Raw genomic sequence first — 16,998 nt, forward strand, 5'->3', positions numbered from 1 at the left:
TAACCCTTCCCGGATGGGCGAAATGGTGACAGAATAGGAAAAAATTATAGGAAAAAAATAAATTTTCTTTATTTGTGTTTTGTTATACAAGTATACATAAAATAAACACAATGGAACACTTCATACTGTCAAAATAAATTTTTACTTGTTTTTAACTATGCGGATATATCCGCCACCCGTCTTTGAAGATATGATCATGACAACGTTAGGCAATAAATAAAGAACAATATGCAAACAATAAATAAAGACAATGTAGTGTAGAGCGCAAAACATCGAGGGGGGAGCGTAGGAGAGGTGGGTGGTGCACGTGAGAGGGGGAGGCGCGGGAGAGAGCGCAGCCATGGAGAATGCAGCGCCATGGAGACAATGTGGCGCCTTGGTATCTATCCCCTTCCCGTCCGGAACATAAAAACCATTAAATAAACCATTTATGGTCCTCTATCGCCAAAGACTTAGGCGGATTTATGCGTCGCCGTCCGTGAAGCTACTGAGTTGAGACAAGCTTTTATTTTCATAATCACAGAAATGTTCTTCAAAATGTTCAATCAAAAGTTCACCCACGATTGTGAGTGATATTCACGGGTACCCTGTGATCGCAGGAAACGATGAAGATGTTTAAGGACTAGGGAAGACATTCACGCTTTCAATGTGACTACAGAAAATGTTTTCGATTTCCTCTAGGAAGACCATGGTGAAAATTTGCCATAACCTTGTCATTTGTAAAATACATTGACTACTCTAAAGTTCTGTCTTAACCTATTATTGTTCGACAGTGTATACTCACTCTTCTGTCCCGGAGGTTGTAAGGGGTGTCCACTCTTGGCACACCAACCCACAGGGAAGATGTCTCGCGAGTCATAACGACACCAATAGTCAAAAGCTCCCCTCCAGCCATCAAATGTCACATGAATCATATCCCCTTTTTCAGCACCTTCAAAATTACGTAATTTTGTTACACTGAGACTAGTTACACAGAGACAGCTACATACACTAAGTTAAGCCACTTATTATAAGAAATTGTAAGAGGGGTAGAAAATTTTTGAATTTTGAGTAGATAACTCCCCTCATCTAGAACATAGCCTGAATAGATAATGACACTGTATTTAAAAAGCCTCAGCCAATTATAAAAGTGCCAGTGTTAACTTGCAATCTGTTTTATGAAAATATGTCTGATTAAATTAACTTGCCATTGATTTTTAACCACACATGTTATCTCAACCTCAACCTGAGTAAAATTTGATAAAGATTTCGGGGTTTTAAAGATACTTGGACACAACCATTATCACACTCACCGACAGTAGCTGCACATATGAGTTGTGGGTTTTTCTTATCGACAGCCTCAAGCTTCATTCCCACTTGGAACATGTTAGATTTAGGAGTCGGCGGTTCCTCCTTGAAGATCTTCGAAGGCGCCATCTCTGCTCCATTCAGTGTCTTCAGCAGAAACATGGGCCACGATGATGCATTCATGCGGAATCCTAAACCAAGAAGGAAACTTTGTTATTGCATCCATTAGAGTAACAGTTGGTAATAATTTAAGCACCCAGTCTCTTCAAGCCCCTCATTCGAGGACTTGGAAAACACACTCTTTTGACTTTGGAAGCCATCTTTCATTGAATGATTGACATTGGTCTGGACTTTCAAGGTTCCCTCCAATTTCCTGAAGAGGCCTTTTATTTCTTTCAGGAGGTTGGATTCCTCCTCATCAGCATTGTCCAACTGCTGCCGAAGAAGCTGCAGTTCAGAGAACGGCTGGAGGTGGCTCTTCCTTGAAGAGATCTAAATGCCTTTGGATTAGGCAGACTTTCAGACATGGGGGTTTGGATTATCAGTAGAGTCCAGAAAATTCTTCAAAGTTTGGACTGTAAGAACTGAACATTGAGACAAGCATTAGGGAAAACTTAAAAAAAACCTTTTCATGCCGCTTGTCATCAATTTGACCTGTGTTCAACTAAAATGCAGCTTAAGATGAAATGTAGTTGAAGAGACCGAATTTACTGTCAATAACCTTCAGCTCTACAGCACTGATAAAAACCTTATATCAAAAAATTTCTTTACATTTACCTAAAGGAGGCTGCAACATTCCTCCTTTTTTCTCGCAGGTTCCAATGGGGTGAATTTCATTAGAGTCGACGAGTCGCCAAAAATCATTTTTATTGTCACTTCCATCGAGACGGAGCCGCAATCTAGGACCCAACACTCCTACCACAGTGGCGATGCAGGTGGAAGTTAAGTTCCTTGGGTCCAGAGCTTCCACCTTCATACCGATCTTGAACTCATTCACAGGGGGATGCATGTGCTGAAAAAAATTGAAATTTAGTTAATGAAAAATCAATAGTGGACGTTTATTCAAGATTCAAAATTAGCCTACTATTTCCTGATTTGGTGATAAATATTGGTAGTTGAGAAAACCTCCTCAAAATAATGGTTAAAAACAATAGTGAGAGAGAATTAGATGTGTTTATGGTCGTAATGGATGCTAAAAGCATTTTTAAAACCTCCATTTCATTTTTCAACACATCAACAAGCTTTGTGAATTTTAAAGAAGTAAAATAACCCTAAAAGAAACTTATGTTGGATTACAACAAATTTCTGATTAATAAAAATAATATAAAAATGAAACCCATATGTAAAAAAAAACAACTAATAAGTAAAGGAGAGCAGACTTTTATTTCATTTTGGATCATATTTGGGTAAGATAGTTTGATAGAAATATATGCCTTGATTAAGATCAAATCGAATAACAAGAGATTCAGGTTCAGGTATTTTCAAATTGGATTATTTCGATCTGATTGCCAAGAGTTAACTATTATAGTTTTACAATCCATATTAAAAATGGTATTCTACAATTTTTTACTATAAATAATATTAAATTACATTATACGTCAATTCTATTATCGGTTGTGGCATTGGTACAGACAGTTAGGTAACCAAAAATTTCTTTCACACTTCATACATTTTCTACTTGTTCATAATATTTTTTTTATCTTTTATCATCACATAAAAATATGATACAAGTCAACTGCATTGTATTAAAATTTGACATGCTCTTTAGAAAAATCAGTTGTTTCACAATTTTCAACTGAAATAAACTCAAACAAACTTTGTTCATAGTCACAAGTGTTTTACCTGTTTAAAGTATTCTGTAGGGGCAGCTGAACTGTTGGTCTCCTTAAGATAAGACTCCCAGTTGAATATGAAGGTGGTTGGGACTGGTGTTGGCTGCAATATGGGGCTGGTGGTGGGGGAAGATGAACCTGTAAGAAACAACTTGCTTTTACACTTGTTTTCTGCTATAAGCTGAGAAAAAAGTTTAAATTATGGTAGATAATGTTTTGCTCACTTGAGATTACAGTTAATTGGAACAATTTGGTTTATTCTGAATTCACTGTGCAGTTTATTTAACTTTCTAAGAAGATTTTTATGTTAGGTTAATTTTTAGCGAATTTCCCATATAGGGAATAAGCTATTACCATAGTACTCATGGTAAGACCTGGACCCGGGACCGATTTAATTTTTTGTTTTGAGGTCCCTAGAGGCCAAAAACACTATTCATTCAAATTCATATATATTTATGTGTCCGTTAGCACGATAACTCGAGCAAAAATGATCCAATTTTGATGAAATTTGGTACAAACGTATAAACCTACGTTTATTCGAACGAGTTCGCGAACCAGCATAATCGGGCCATGGGAACGGGGGTTTATGGGGGTAAAAATGGGTTTCTCCCATTTTTTTACCTTAAAAACAAAAAAATTTGCAATTTCTTTTTAACCCGTTTTGTAGAGCTTAAAAAAAGAAATAGCCTAATTTAGGGATTGAAGCACTATTGCATGCCTAAAGGCATAGTCAGAGCTAACGGTCACGGAGAAAATTCAAAAATAGTGTAATTTAAAATTCCCGGATGTTATTCTTATGGAGAAAGTTAAAACGGTTGTAGTTGACTTGTTTATGGATATATGTTGATAAAATTTGGCAAATTTATTCATTTCATCTTATATTATTGACGTATCGTCAAAAAACACTTTTTACCTTCCCCGTAGCAGCAAACCTAAGCACTCGTTAAATCTAATGTTATTTAAATTGGGAATAAATGTCTTATTTATGGAAATATTTTAGTAAAAATGTAATCATACGAGTTGAAATTCGCTTAGTCTGCAGGTTTGCTGTGGCGGGGGTATTATTTTATTCATGAGGTTTTACAATATTTGTATACATAACAAAAATAAAAAAATAAATTGTTCATTGAGATATTCTGCATTCAGCACTGGTAATATTTATAAATTGTAACCAGGGTGGCAGTGTTTATGGTGATTCATTAATCTGTCTGTCATAGGTTTAAGATCATATACCTCCATTTAACTCTCCCAAAGCTTCCCGCTGGTGTTTGTGGAGGCAGGTAGTGCTGCAGAAGTCCTTTGGTGGAGCATCTGGCTGTTCGAACCTCACTGGAGTGCCTCGTATAACATTGTCACATTGACTACAGGCTCCCTGCACACAAACACAAATACTCTATTAACACTGTGGTTGTTCAAATTTGCTCAGAAAAATGTTATTTGTAAACAGCTACAGCCAAAGCATATAGAACTGGCGGTTCAAGGTCATGTTTTCAAATAGGCCAGCTGGTATTATTTAACCGCCAGTTCTATTTGAGTTGAATATAGCCCTTTAGACATCCTGTGGTGGAGCTTCTGGCTGTTCAAATCGAACCCCACAGGAGAGCCTTGTATAGCATTGTCACACTGGTTACAGACTCCCTACACACAAACATTTTATTAGCACTGTGGTTGATGAGAAAAATTTTACGAGTAGACAGCTAGTGCTGCAGACTTCCTTTGATAGATTGTTTGGCTGTTCAATCCTGACTGGTCTAAAGTAAACCATTTCTTATAACATTACAACTCTAGCTACAAGCTCTCAGTACAGGCTACCCCAAATCTAAAAACTTGCCAGCTTGATCCTGGTAAAACTAAAACTGACCTACAGTAGACTTCCTCCAATCCGGACTCCTCGGGACCAAGGCCAGTCCGGATAACGGCTTTTCCGGTTGAAACGACATCTCCAAAAACTTGTTAAAACGGACCGTTTAATTACATACTGTATACAGTATTTGAGTTAAATTTAGGAGAGCATTGTGTTTAGACATGCGATCACTGGTCTGAAATCTTTCCAATGAGAACAGTCGTTTCTGTTCTATTTCTTATTTAGATGCATAACAATTAAAAAATCAAATTAAATAAAAAATCCTGTTACAAAATAAAATTACACTCCTGTCCGTACCTAGTTAAAAGGCAACAAAAGGCAGGTTACAACCATAAGGTACCTTATTGTATGCTTTGCGAAACTCGGAAAGACAAGTTTCAGAGCAAAATTCCTTTTTCCCATGCTGTGTAGGTAAGATGTACTTCAATGCTTGTCTACTCTCTGCACACCAAGTACATGCTTTGTTCTTTGGAGGTCTCCCTACAACAAAAGTAATTTGATAACCTAATATGGTAAGTAAATGTATGAAACTAATTAGCCTACCATGGTCAATCACTATGATAAAGGAGAATAATTAGTTAATGCTATCTCTTCACATACCTCATCACAGACTGGTCATTACAGGAAATTCTTTCAAATTAAACTGTGTGGAGTTTTGTAATAAGCTGCCTAAGCCTCTTCAGGCCAACTATGTAAAGAACTACTGGATTGCGCTCTCAGTAGCACTGCGGGCGCTGTTTTTGGTCTAGCTCCCCCCACCATCTACTGGCAGTAGCAGACGCTGCCCATACACTCACCATTATCAAATATTGCTGATGCAAGCCAAAAAATGTCAAACTCTTTTTAATATTCTAAACTTTATGTCTGTTTCTTTTCTTGCAGAAAATAACACGTTTGAACTATTTAAGCCCGACTACATTTGTTTAACAAGGTTTAAATGTTAAGAGTTTGACATGCATTAGCAATATATCCCTATATATTTCAACTGAGCAGCAACTAAAAATGTGTGTATTATTATATTGTAAGTGTATGGGCTGCGTCGGCTTCTGTCAATAGATGGTGGGGGATGCTATACCGCGCGGCCAACACTGAGCCAGCAATCCACGAGTTGTTTATATCGTGCTTCAGGCAGCCAAACTTTCTCTTCATTCTTTTAAATCCAAAATGTATAATTGGCTCGTAGCAAATCCATTGTACCTAGGAAGAAGAATTCATGGACCACAAAATTGAAATTGAGGTTTGAAATCAAAATAGATTTGTAATTAGTAAATTGTACATTTGGAAATCTTGAATCTCTGTTAGCCTATACATAAATCTGTTAATATTATATTTATTTTAATTTTAATGTAACATAACAAAGTCTATTCAATTCCTATGTAACTACTTGGTCAATGTCAATAAATATTCTTATTCTTAATGGTTTGATATTCTATTATAAGCTGAAAACATATTATAAAGCGGAGCAAAGTTTACCAACAAATGCTTAAAAATGTATAGCCTAGGTCCATAAAATAAACTATACTTTTAATGTTGATGGATTATAAATTAGAATTCTCCTCCTTTGTTTTGAAGAAATTCAAGGCTAAATTAAAAGTAAACTGGTAGACTAGTAGATGTGGAGTGGTTTTGCAAATTTCACTCGATTCTATCATAAATTCCAATTGTCAATAACTTATCTGTTAAATGATTCTATTTGTTCAGGTAAAACACAGTCAGCTGCTTATTTTTCAACTAGTTTCCCTCATTTCCTCAACTTTGTATCCAAAACAAAGTTTGATGTAGTGCTTTTTTGGCTACCAGTGTCAGGACATGTCACAGAGTTATAGCTGCAAGCTGGATCATTAGGTGTTACAAGTATTTTTTATGTTATGGTAAACTGTTCAATCCAACTTTTCTTATTGTATAAAAAACTATCTGGGATGGTCTTCTGGTGAATTTCTTTGGAAAGTGATAAGCAGGGTTGTCTAGTAGACCCAACTCTTTTTATATAATTAAATTAGTTGTCTACACTTAGGTCCAGGAGGGTCTGCAGTTGGCGGCAGCCAATACCAAGACTGGACTAGTGCGCTGTTAAAACATCACCCGTTCACTAATTTTCGACACTAATTAAAATCTACTAAACAATATTTTCAAATCAGCTGGTATTATTAGATTTAGTAACAACGCTCAGTCCTAATTGGCTCCTTCCTCAACTGCAGACTCTCGTGGATCGTAGTCTAATGAAAGGGTTCCCTTGCGAACCCCCCCCCCCCCCCAATTCGACATCCAAACATTATGTTCAAGAAAATATGGATCCGATCACATTTCCATTAATTTACCATGGCTACATCTGGGAGATCTTGTTCATTCCATTGAGCACAAAAGTAGGCATATGTAAATGACGACTTGTCTCAAAAGGTTTTGCTTGTGGGTCAGATTAGTTGAGAAATGCAGTTGTGTAAACAAAACCCTTGAGGAGGTCAGGTTGTTATATTAGATGAGTAAACTTAAAGCATCCTTGATGTCGCTCAATTTTATTCGTTGTGATTGATTGGTAAAGTATTTTTGCTTCTGCTCAATTTTATTTGTTGGTGTAAAAGCACTCTGCTGCCGCTCATTTTTATTTGTTGGTGTAAAGCACTCTGCTGCCGCTCATTTTTATTCTATGTTGTGCTTTCTTGCAGTGTCAGTAATCTTGATGCAGAAATTAACACCGCTATGGTTTTAGTAGTTTTTTATTTTAATGCCTTTCTGTCAGTTAGGTTTTTGAGAACTATTTGCTATTGATATTCTAATATCGTACATCAACCTGTAGCTAGAGAGCATAATTAATTGTTTGATAGCCCGATGGAAACTGAGTCTAGAGCTGACCTGTATTAGGATCGAACCAATAACATTTGGGTTTGAATGTGAGCTCTTTAACCCCTCAGGTACCTACTGCAAAACACTGAAAACACAGATCTTTTCCTTTTTAATTCAGATTTGAAGCTGTAGGTTTCCTTTTCTTTAGAATGTTTGAGCACCGAGTTTGCAATCCTCAGACAAAATCACTGCTATAGGGAAAGTTTCCTTGACCAAATTTACAGTCTTTAATTAGGTACATATCAGTTAACGTAAAGCAAGGTTCAGATATGTTTCATAAAAATTTTTTAGTAACAAATAATTGAGTTGGGATTTTATGACACACTTAGGAGTTTATAAGGTTGTCAAAGTCATCAACACAATGAATTAGCCTAATGTTTGGATGTTCAACATAACATAGGCTTTATATCGCAAAACTACATTACAGTAGAACCTCGCTAATCCGACCTCGGATGGTCTGACTCCACGCTTGGTACGACCATGCCACCAACACAATAGGCTTCCGCTATCATAATAACCTCATGGTCCAAGAAAAATACCTAGAAAGTTTTATAAAATGTGTTTCTTTAGTCTTATGTGTTGAAATTCATTGTTTATTTAACTATTTCTGCCCATTATTTATATGCAGCAGGCTCACACATTATTATATTTTTTTATCGCAGTTCATTTGACAAAACAAAATGGGAGCAAAAGCAAAAATGTTGAACAAAGCTTCAAGGTCAAGGGTATGTGTTTGCACTGACAATCGTCTACTCCTTAGAGCTACACATCTGTCAGCTGTGCCTTTGCTAATGCTATGTCCACAACATTTTGTGATTGGCTATTTGGTAACCATGACCATTTCAGTAGCCTGTGATTAGGTGATTAGTAACGATGTTAACTTGTTGAATGGGTGGATGAAGAAGACCTCAAAAAAGAATAGAAGAACAAAAAGAAAGAATAAGCGATGTTTTCTAATGTTATTTTTGTTATCTAATGTTTTTATCATCATTCGTCAGTCCTGATTTAGCGTAGCAGTAGCCTATGGCAAGCAGTAGCTTACTACACTTTCTATTGTTCTGTTCTTTATTTTGCTATAGGCCTACAATGTTTGGCAATTTGTTTGTTTGAGTAAAAGTTTGAAAACGTTGTGATTTTAAATAGGGATGGGCTGATTCTGATTCTCGATACCAGTGCAATCAGAATCAAAGAAACCAGTGGTATCAAAGAATCGCCGATACTCGATACTTCGCTTCATTGTACTCAATACTGATTCTGAAAATTGAGGTTAATTATGATGCTAAGCTCAACTTACATTGAAGGTGGTAAAGAGTGGCACATCGTAGTTTATTTGGAATACTCTGAAGTCAGCTAATATAAATAATTCCAAGTATTATCTTACATTCGTTTTATAATCCAAAATAGCTTGCCTTTGCATTTCACAACGAGTAGCCTAGCAATAACAGAAGACAAGCTGTGTTCATTTGACAACACAACAACAATGACAACTAACAGAACGAACAACAGAACTCTAGTTGCCGCCATGTTGTCTGATGTCAATAAACTCGTTCCTCTGATAATCCAAACCTTTTTGCTGTTCCATGCTCCCAGTCCCGTAGGTGATGGATTAGCGAGGTTCTACTGTAGTTGATAGATTTTTAAAATAATTTTAATACAACTTGATCACTAACCAATCATAATTATTAGTTTAAGAGGCACAGTTATGTGAAAGTAGGTTAGTTCAAATATCAGTTGTATTTTCTGCATTTAGTAAAATGTTCAAGAAAATTGTTCCTTTCATTCTTACCTGCAGAATTCTGAGGGCATTTCTTTTTTAAAAAGAACCCCTCAATATCTAAAGATAAATTGTTCTCCGCACAATATTGAGCCAGCTCTTTTTTCGATCTAAATGATTTTCCAGAAGGTGATATGATATATACATCAATTTTCCCCTTGCTGGTACCATTTTTCCTTTTAATTTCTTCCCTCCTCCAGCCGTTAGGCAGATTATTCAAGCTGCCTCCTACAAAATCATTGTTTAGCTTAGCAATTTTCCAGGAATTTTTTTTTTAAGTTATGCTGAAGTAATTTTTAGAAACATAAGGACAGAGGAGGAAAGAAAGATAATGGACAGTAAAAGAGATAAATCTTGGAGAAAAAGACTTCAAAAAACTCTAAGAAACAGATATAGGCCTAATGTTAACTTATAAGGTGAATGAATCATAGCCTAAATTATACTATTTACATTTCTAGCACTAACAGTAGTTTTGTTAAAAGATACTTTTCTTAGACATTGTTTCTACATTCTTAAGTAATTAATTTAACAATAGACCGTTTATGCCTAGAATAGGCTTCTTTATTAAAATAGGTTTTAATACTTAGGTGCACATGTAATGAAAAATCACACAACTGACTTAAGAGACTAGACACACTAAATCCAAATAACTTAGGCTTATTTAGTAGGCTATGTAACTTTATGACTGATTTTCCTGCATCTTGCAAGTTTTTAAGCTATGTAGGCCCATTAGGTGACTAAATCTACGGTAAAAACTAAGGCGTAAACGGCCTACAATGAATATTTTTAAATAATGGAGAACTAAAACAACTTAAATAATCGGTTAACAAATATGTAAGCCTACAACAATACAGTAAATAAATTACCTTCCATACATAAACTATTACGCTACAGTTTTCTTGTTAAATGAATATTTTTTATGAGGTCTAAAAGGCAAAGTTATGTAGATCTTCAATATCTTTGGTAGGATGTGGAATACTATCCTATATTGTGTTTCAACTTTGAATGCTGCAAGTATTTTTATTTTGTGTTAGGCTACAATTTTTTTTACGCTAAGGTATCCATCTTTATTTTTGGGTAAAAGATTAAGAGTTTTTTAGTTAATTTGGATTAATAAAAAGTACCTTGTTTTAAAAGTAAGAGCATATTTTGAAGACAGATCCTATATATAATAGTTAGGTTAAAAGTTATTTCAAAACTATTTAACTTACCTCTGGTTTTTCCTTGAGGAGTAGCCATATCTAGCACGGTGCTCTATTGTGTCCAACAAATAGTAACCTGAAAGAAAATATTTAAACTTAAAATCTTAACAATCACTTAACTCATTACGGTATTTGTTAAGTTTTTTACTTGTGAAAATAAACATTTTCAAAATAAACATAAATGTCTTGAGAGTGTCATTTACTAACCCTTAAGTACTATCATAGGTCTGACGGACTGCTCCGCCATTTTGCCAAAAAAACTTTTTTTTTTATTTCAGCAGCTGTTTGAAACTACCCAAGATGGCCCCTAGCTTCCAAGAACCTCTTAGGCCATTAAACCTACACCTGCTTTAGTAAATCAAGACAGCAAAGCATCTAGGCTATTAACATTATGGGGTAGAGTTCCGGAGATAACCTACCATAACTTATATTATCAGATGAAATACTATTTCAATATATTTTTTTTATATTGATCAAAATTTATTCAATCAAAATAGATATTTAATTTATGTTAGCCAAAGTAAATATTAATTATTAATTTTAGTTGTACGTTGTACAGATAAAAAAAACTAAGGATAAACCAAATTACTTGGTTTACTTAGTTAAACCAAATTACATTGAAACATACTTCAAATGAGAACATTGGCTTCTAGATATATCAAAAAGATGAAAACTTGACATCTAAAAAACTGAAACCCTAAAATAAGCTAATGACTTCGACATTACCTTTCATTTAAATTTATATTTCTTTCAACACTAAAATCAGGAAAATCCGTCAAGTCTTTGATTAAGAATCGTGAAATAAAATAACCCTGTCACGTTTTAATATAAAAGAATATTATATTTATCTTCTCCTATTATTTACTAGTTGGGTTTACATTTACAATCTTAAAAAGTACTGTTATTAAAACATATAACATTATCATTCAAAAATTCAACAAATTTTCGAATTAAGCTAACTTAGGCCTACTGTACTAGCTTTTACTAGTAGGCCTAGGTTTACAATAAGACATAAGATCGATTTATTTCCTTTAAAACTTAGGTACAATCACAAGTCATTGGAAAACGTCAATTTCTAGTAGGTAGGCTACATTATAAAATATACATTTAAGATTTGAATAAAACAATTCCTTCAACATCATAATAGAAAGGAAATACATACATTAGGCCTACATAATGCAGCCTGAAACTCACCATGCAAAGAATGAAAAAAAAAATGCTTTGGTTTTAACTATTAGGCCTAGATTTAGAGCTATTCTATGAATTGTAATGAATTGTATGTCATATTTTTACACGTAAGTTGTCATATTTCAACGACGAGCATTTAATTTCAAATTTATGAGTTAGTTATGAAAGTCACGATGGTCAATGACTGTATTAATTAATGGTTTTGGTTTATTACGACATTAATTTATTCATTAAATTTATCATCCGTGTTTAAGAACTCACGTGTATTTTAGCTTAATTTCATAGTTGTTTAATTGGTAGGGCCTACTACTGGATTTTCAATATGTTTCATATTATGTTATTTTCATAATAATACGTGCATTTATAAGTATTTAAGATCGAAATCGTAAACATTTAATTGGATGTTGCACAGTTAAATAAAAAAAAAACACTTTTTAATGATTTTTCATTGTTTTTTAAAGTGCTGTTGAAAGTGCAATCGATAACATAACAATAAAAATTAATGTATCTTTATCGACACTGGCATTTTTTAATACTTCTACGTATATGTGTACGATTGATTCGTCGTACAAGGTTAGCAACGCTCCGTGCAGTGGGTACGGCCGGGTTAGGTTAGGTTAGGCGACTTCCGCCGCGGGACAAAATCAAGTTAGCGGGTTCCAGAGTTAGGGCCTAGTCAATTCCTGACTGGGACGGTTAGCCAGTTCCGACACACGTACGAGTTGGGGAGTTCCAGAGTTAGCCAATTCCTACGTCTCCTTACATGTGATTAGTCCACCAGTCCATCTATAACTCCATATAAGTTAATGTGACAAAATTCCTTTCATAGAAAACATTATTGACTACAGAATCGCATGAAATGTTTCAATGAAATGTAGTCAATTATGTAATTAGGCCTATTAACTTATGTTTAATTATCGATTTGTTATTCTTCTCATCAACCATGTTAAGTTACTCTCTTCACTTAAACTTAACCTGACTTTTGACGGCGTAGCAGACTAGCACTTCGCAGCACAGTTAACTTAAGTATGAGTAAGTTAAGTTACCGGTATGAGTAAGTTAAGTTAGGCCTATTTTGATTTGTGTTCTAGTTGTAGTGAAGTAAAATTACGTCACTAGGCCTATTGCCGATGACAGAATCAGAGTGAGTTAATAAAGTTCAAAAGTTGTTTCTTCCAGTTGCTTGTCGTTTGGTTGAAAACAGTCAGCTGTGGGCTTAAGTTTAGTTAACCAACAGTTCATTCCACTTGTAAGTTAACTGTCATCCATCCTACCTTGTTTATGGTAAGGTAATGGTGTAGGCTACCTATATTTTTACGGCAACATCTTGAGAAATATCCATCAGGGCAGTGGCGTAGATAGCCTCTTGTCATGGGGGGTATTAAATATACTACTGGAATACCCCCCAGCAAGGAAGGGGGGTCCGGGGAAAATTTGAGAAAAATAGCTTCCCTAAACACCATTTTTAAGCGTTTAGGAAGTGAAATCTGGTGTTAATACTTAATAGAATTTTATGCAATTTTGTTGCAACTTTTTGCTTTAATTGCAGGTGGACTAGTTTTTTATTACATTTATTTTTAAAGTACTTAGGCTAGGCTTTTCGTTATATGATAACATTTAACGTTATGTTTCTCTATCCTTTAACACTGAATATTTTGATTAATATGTTTACACCACACAACACTATTTTGACGAACTTCCCACGCAAGGATTTAGTCCAGAAAACAGCTGTTTGCCACCAGCTTAATCAAATGGGGTTTCATTGCGTACTAACTACTGTACTGTAATGAGTTTTACCGGTGACCAATCAGCTGATTATACTGTAACTTATTTGCGTGGCAATGAGTGTTTATAAACAAAATGATTACCTCTCTTAGAGATTACGACTAGTGATTTTTAGTCCTTTAGTTGGTGGTCATATATAAAGATTTGTAAAGATTTAGTAGTATGGCGTAAACTATTGTATGTAACTCGTCCAAAATGTGTGTACCGGACTCGTATGGTAATCCCGTACTCGACCTTGTCTCGCACGGGAACGACCACACTCGTCCGGTAAACACTTATTTTCAGGACTAGTAACGTAATCTAAATATATAAAAGGCAAAGCCCTCACTGACTCACTCATCACTAATTCTCCCACTTCCCATTTACCTAGGAGGCTGAATTTTGGTATACTGATTCTTTATGCATTAAATAGAAAAACTAAGTAGTTTTTATTCTGATCGGACTCTCGGGCTCCGCCCCAGTGGCTCTGGAGTTTCCCATGTTAACCTTATGATTTTTCATATTTAAAATGAATTAATGAATCTTAACAGCTGTTTCAATTAAACAAGTTAGTTCTATTCTATGATGTTCAATAGCATTAAAGTTACAAGGATTACCAACAGGGTGCAGCACTATCATTTTTATTAAATTTATGACAACAGCTAATTTGCAACCAAAAGGTGAGTGAGCGTAGCGAACGAACTTCAACCTGGAGGCGAGTTAGCGTAGCGAACGAGCTAACCTGAAGGCAAGTGAGCGCAGCGAACGAGCTCCAACCTAAAGGTGAGTGAGCGTAGCGAACGAACTTCAACCAGGACGTGATTGAGCCATGCGAATACTTATGAAGTTAAACGGGGCAAAGCCCGAGGGTACAGCTAGTATACTATAACGTGACTTGGCCTATTTAAAAAAAATTATTTCAAAGGCGAGTAATAAAATCACTTAACTTCGTTGTTCCATTGCCACACCAGCTAACGTCTTCAAATATTTCTTTTCGGGGCGAAAAACCCGATCAGTTTACTTTACAGACACTCAGAACACTCATGAGACACCAAGGAATACGAAAATCATAAAAACACACTGGCACAATAATTAACACCAGACGACAGATCAAGCGTAGTGTGGGTGACGGGGTAGAGGAGGAGGGTGTCGTCGATGGGCGGTTGAACGCGGAACGTCCGGTGACTCACGTCTGTTTGGCGCGCAAATATCCCACCCCACCACTGCTACCGGCATGTAGTTTATCTGTTTCCATTTATTCATCGATAATGAAAGTATACGTACAAAAAACAAACAAGCTTAGTACAATTGGCATGGCATTTGATTAACTATTTTGTTGCTCACGTTAAAACGATTAATTTCAGGTAGGTGTAAAAGAAAGGTGAAGTGGTGGCGGAAGGGGGAGGGGCGGATAGGCTGTTGACCTTCCGTGACTTGTGTCTGTACTCTGTTTCGGCGCAAAAGCCATACTACTTTCACTGGCATTGCAGTTTATTTACGGTTTACTGATATTGAAAGTATACTTACGAAAAACAAGCTTAATACAATATAGAAATAAAATTAAAAAGATTCACTATTTCATTGCATACGTTAAAACATTATTTTTTAAATGTTATTACAATTTTTTTACCCATTATAGGTTGAAGGGGGGGGATATATCCCCCTGATCCCCCCCCCCCCCCCCCCCGTATCTACGCCACTGCATCAGGGGTAGGCCTAACTTACACTCCATATCTGTTGGCACAAACAACCGAATGAGTAATATTGATTATTCTATTGTTTAATTTGATATATCGGTAAATATGCATTTTAGGGTTTGCATGCGATTTTTGAATATTTTTTTTCATTCTACTCGAAATTTAACGCTGATTCCGAAAATGACGTTCTTTTTCCGCGGAAAACAACCATAACGCGGAAAAACGACCAAAATTTTTTTTTTATCAAAACACGTCATGTGGGTACTCAAATTAACCGGAATGTTAAGCAGATCACGAATATGCAGGAATTTTTCGGATCCGATTTCTGCTCCAACTTTTGTCTGTGTTAAAATACCAGCTGATCAGCTGGTCATTGTTTTATTATAATTGTTTATGTTTTAATTAAACAGTTTAATTTCCTGAATGAAATTAATTGTGTCTTGGTCAGTTTTTAAAGTCTAAATTATTTTCTTTTTTTAATGAACGAAATTTGTGCGGGTTGTGAGTGGAAGTATTTTGACTTTTGGGGTTTCCAGCATAGTGATATAGCTCGTTTTTTTTTTATCATGGATTAATTAAAGAAGCTATTCAGTGTCCAAAGTGCAAAAACATAGTGCACATTGATCAAAATTTTAGTTTTTATTGCCAGACAAGAGTTTCCTTAAGAAAGCAAAAGAAAGCCCCTTGCGGCTGGAAGGGGTCCGGCAGAGTTGGAAGTTTTTTTGCTAAAACACATTTAAAACCATTATCATTTTTCCAATTGATTGTACACTTTTTATTTTTCGATCCGCCTAGACAACCATTTTTGGTCAGAAACTTAGGAGTCCAACACCACACTGTTGTAGATTGGTACAGTTTTGTGAGAGAAGTGTACATGTACCACGTCTCGAGAATAAGTACTCAGTTGGGTGGCCCGGGTTGCGTGGTAGAAATTGATGAGGCACTTTTTGGTAAAAGAAAATACAATAGAGGACGTATCCTTAAAGGGCAGTGGGTTTTAGGAGGCCAGCAGCGGGGATCAAACAAGTGTTTTTTGGTGCCTGTTAAAGACAGAACTGCCCGCACCTTGATCAGGCTAATTCGACGGTGGGTTTTACCCGGAACGACAATAGTCACTGACAGCTGGCGAGCGTATGCTACCCTCTCGCAGTACCACTTCAACCACCTCACGGTCAATCACTCGAGAAACTTTGTTGACCCGACTACTGGCGCCCACACAAATTCAGTTGAGCGTGGTTGGAGAGAAGCAAGAGCAAGGATTCCAAAGTACGGCGTAAAAACCGAACACTTTGACGGGTATTTGGCGGAGTTTCTCTTTAAGAAAGCATACCCTGAAAAGGACAGAGTCCACGCCTTCTTCAGAGCAGCTGCAGAGCTCTACCCGCCAAAGTACTAAAGGTATTTTCTCTACTTGAGGTAAAAGGGATGATACTAAGCATAAAGTAACCTAACCTAACCTATCCTAACCTAACTTAACCAAACCTAGCCTAACTTAGCCTAACATATCCTAACCTAACCTAACCTAACTTAACCTAACCTAACCTAACCA

General features: G+C 35.9%; 1 protein-coding gene across 1 annotated transcript in view; it reads right to left on the reverse strand.

Moving 5' to 3' along the window:
* The window catches only part of LOC128992931 (polycomb protein Scm), a 34,027-nt gene that overhangs the window by 11,711 nt on the left and 5,318 nt on the right, over positions 1-16,998 (reverse strand). The window contains exons 2-9 of the mRNA XM_054416676.1: positions 10,810-10,876; positions 9,611-9,826; positions 5,324-5,463; positions 4,353-4,491; positions 3,130-3,257; positions 2,065-2,299; positions 1,293-1,478; positions 785-931 (exon numbers count right to left, since the gene is read on the reverse strand). Of these exons, the coding sequence (XP_054272651.1) occupies positions 785-931; positions 1,293-1,478; positions 2,065-2,299; positions 3,130-3,257; positions 4,353-4,491; positions 5,324-5,463; positions 9,611-9,826; positions 10,810-10,837 (1,219 nt within the window). The 5' untranslated portion in view covers positions 10,838-10,876. The remainder of the gene's footprint in view (positions 1-784; positions 932-1,292; positions 1,479-2,064; positions 2,300-3,129; positions 3,258-4,352; positions 4,492-5,323; positions 5,464-9,610; positions 9,827-10,809; positions 10,877-16,998) is intronic.

This window comes from Macrosteles quadrilineatus, unplaced genomic scaffold (genome assembly GCF_028750875.1).
Source record: "Macrosteles quadrilineatus isolate MER2022 unplaced genomic scaffold, UCM_ALF_1.0 Scaffold_4__1_contigs__length_99947679, whole genome shotgun sequence".
NCBI classification, from domain to species: domain Eukaryota; kingdom Metazoa; phylum Arthropoda; class Insecta; order Hemiptera; family Cicadellidae; genus Macrosteles; species Macrosteles quadrilineatus.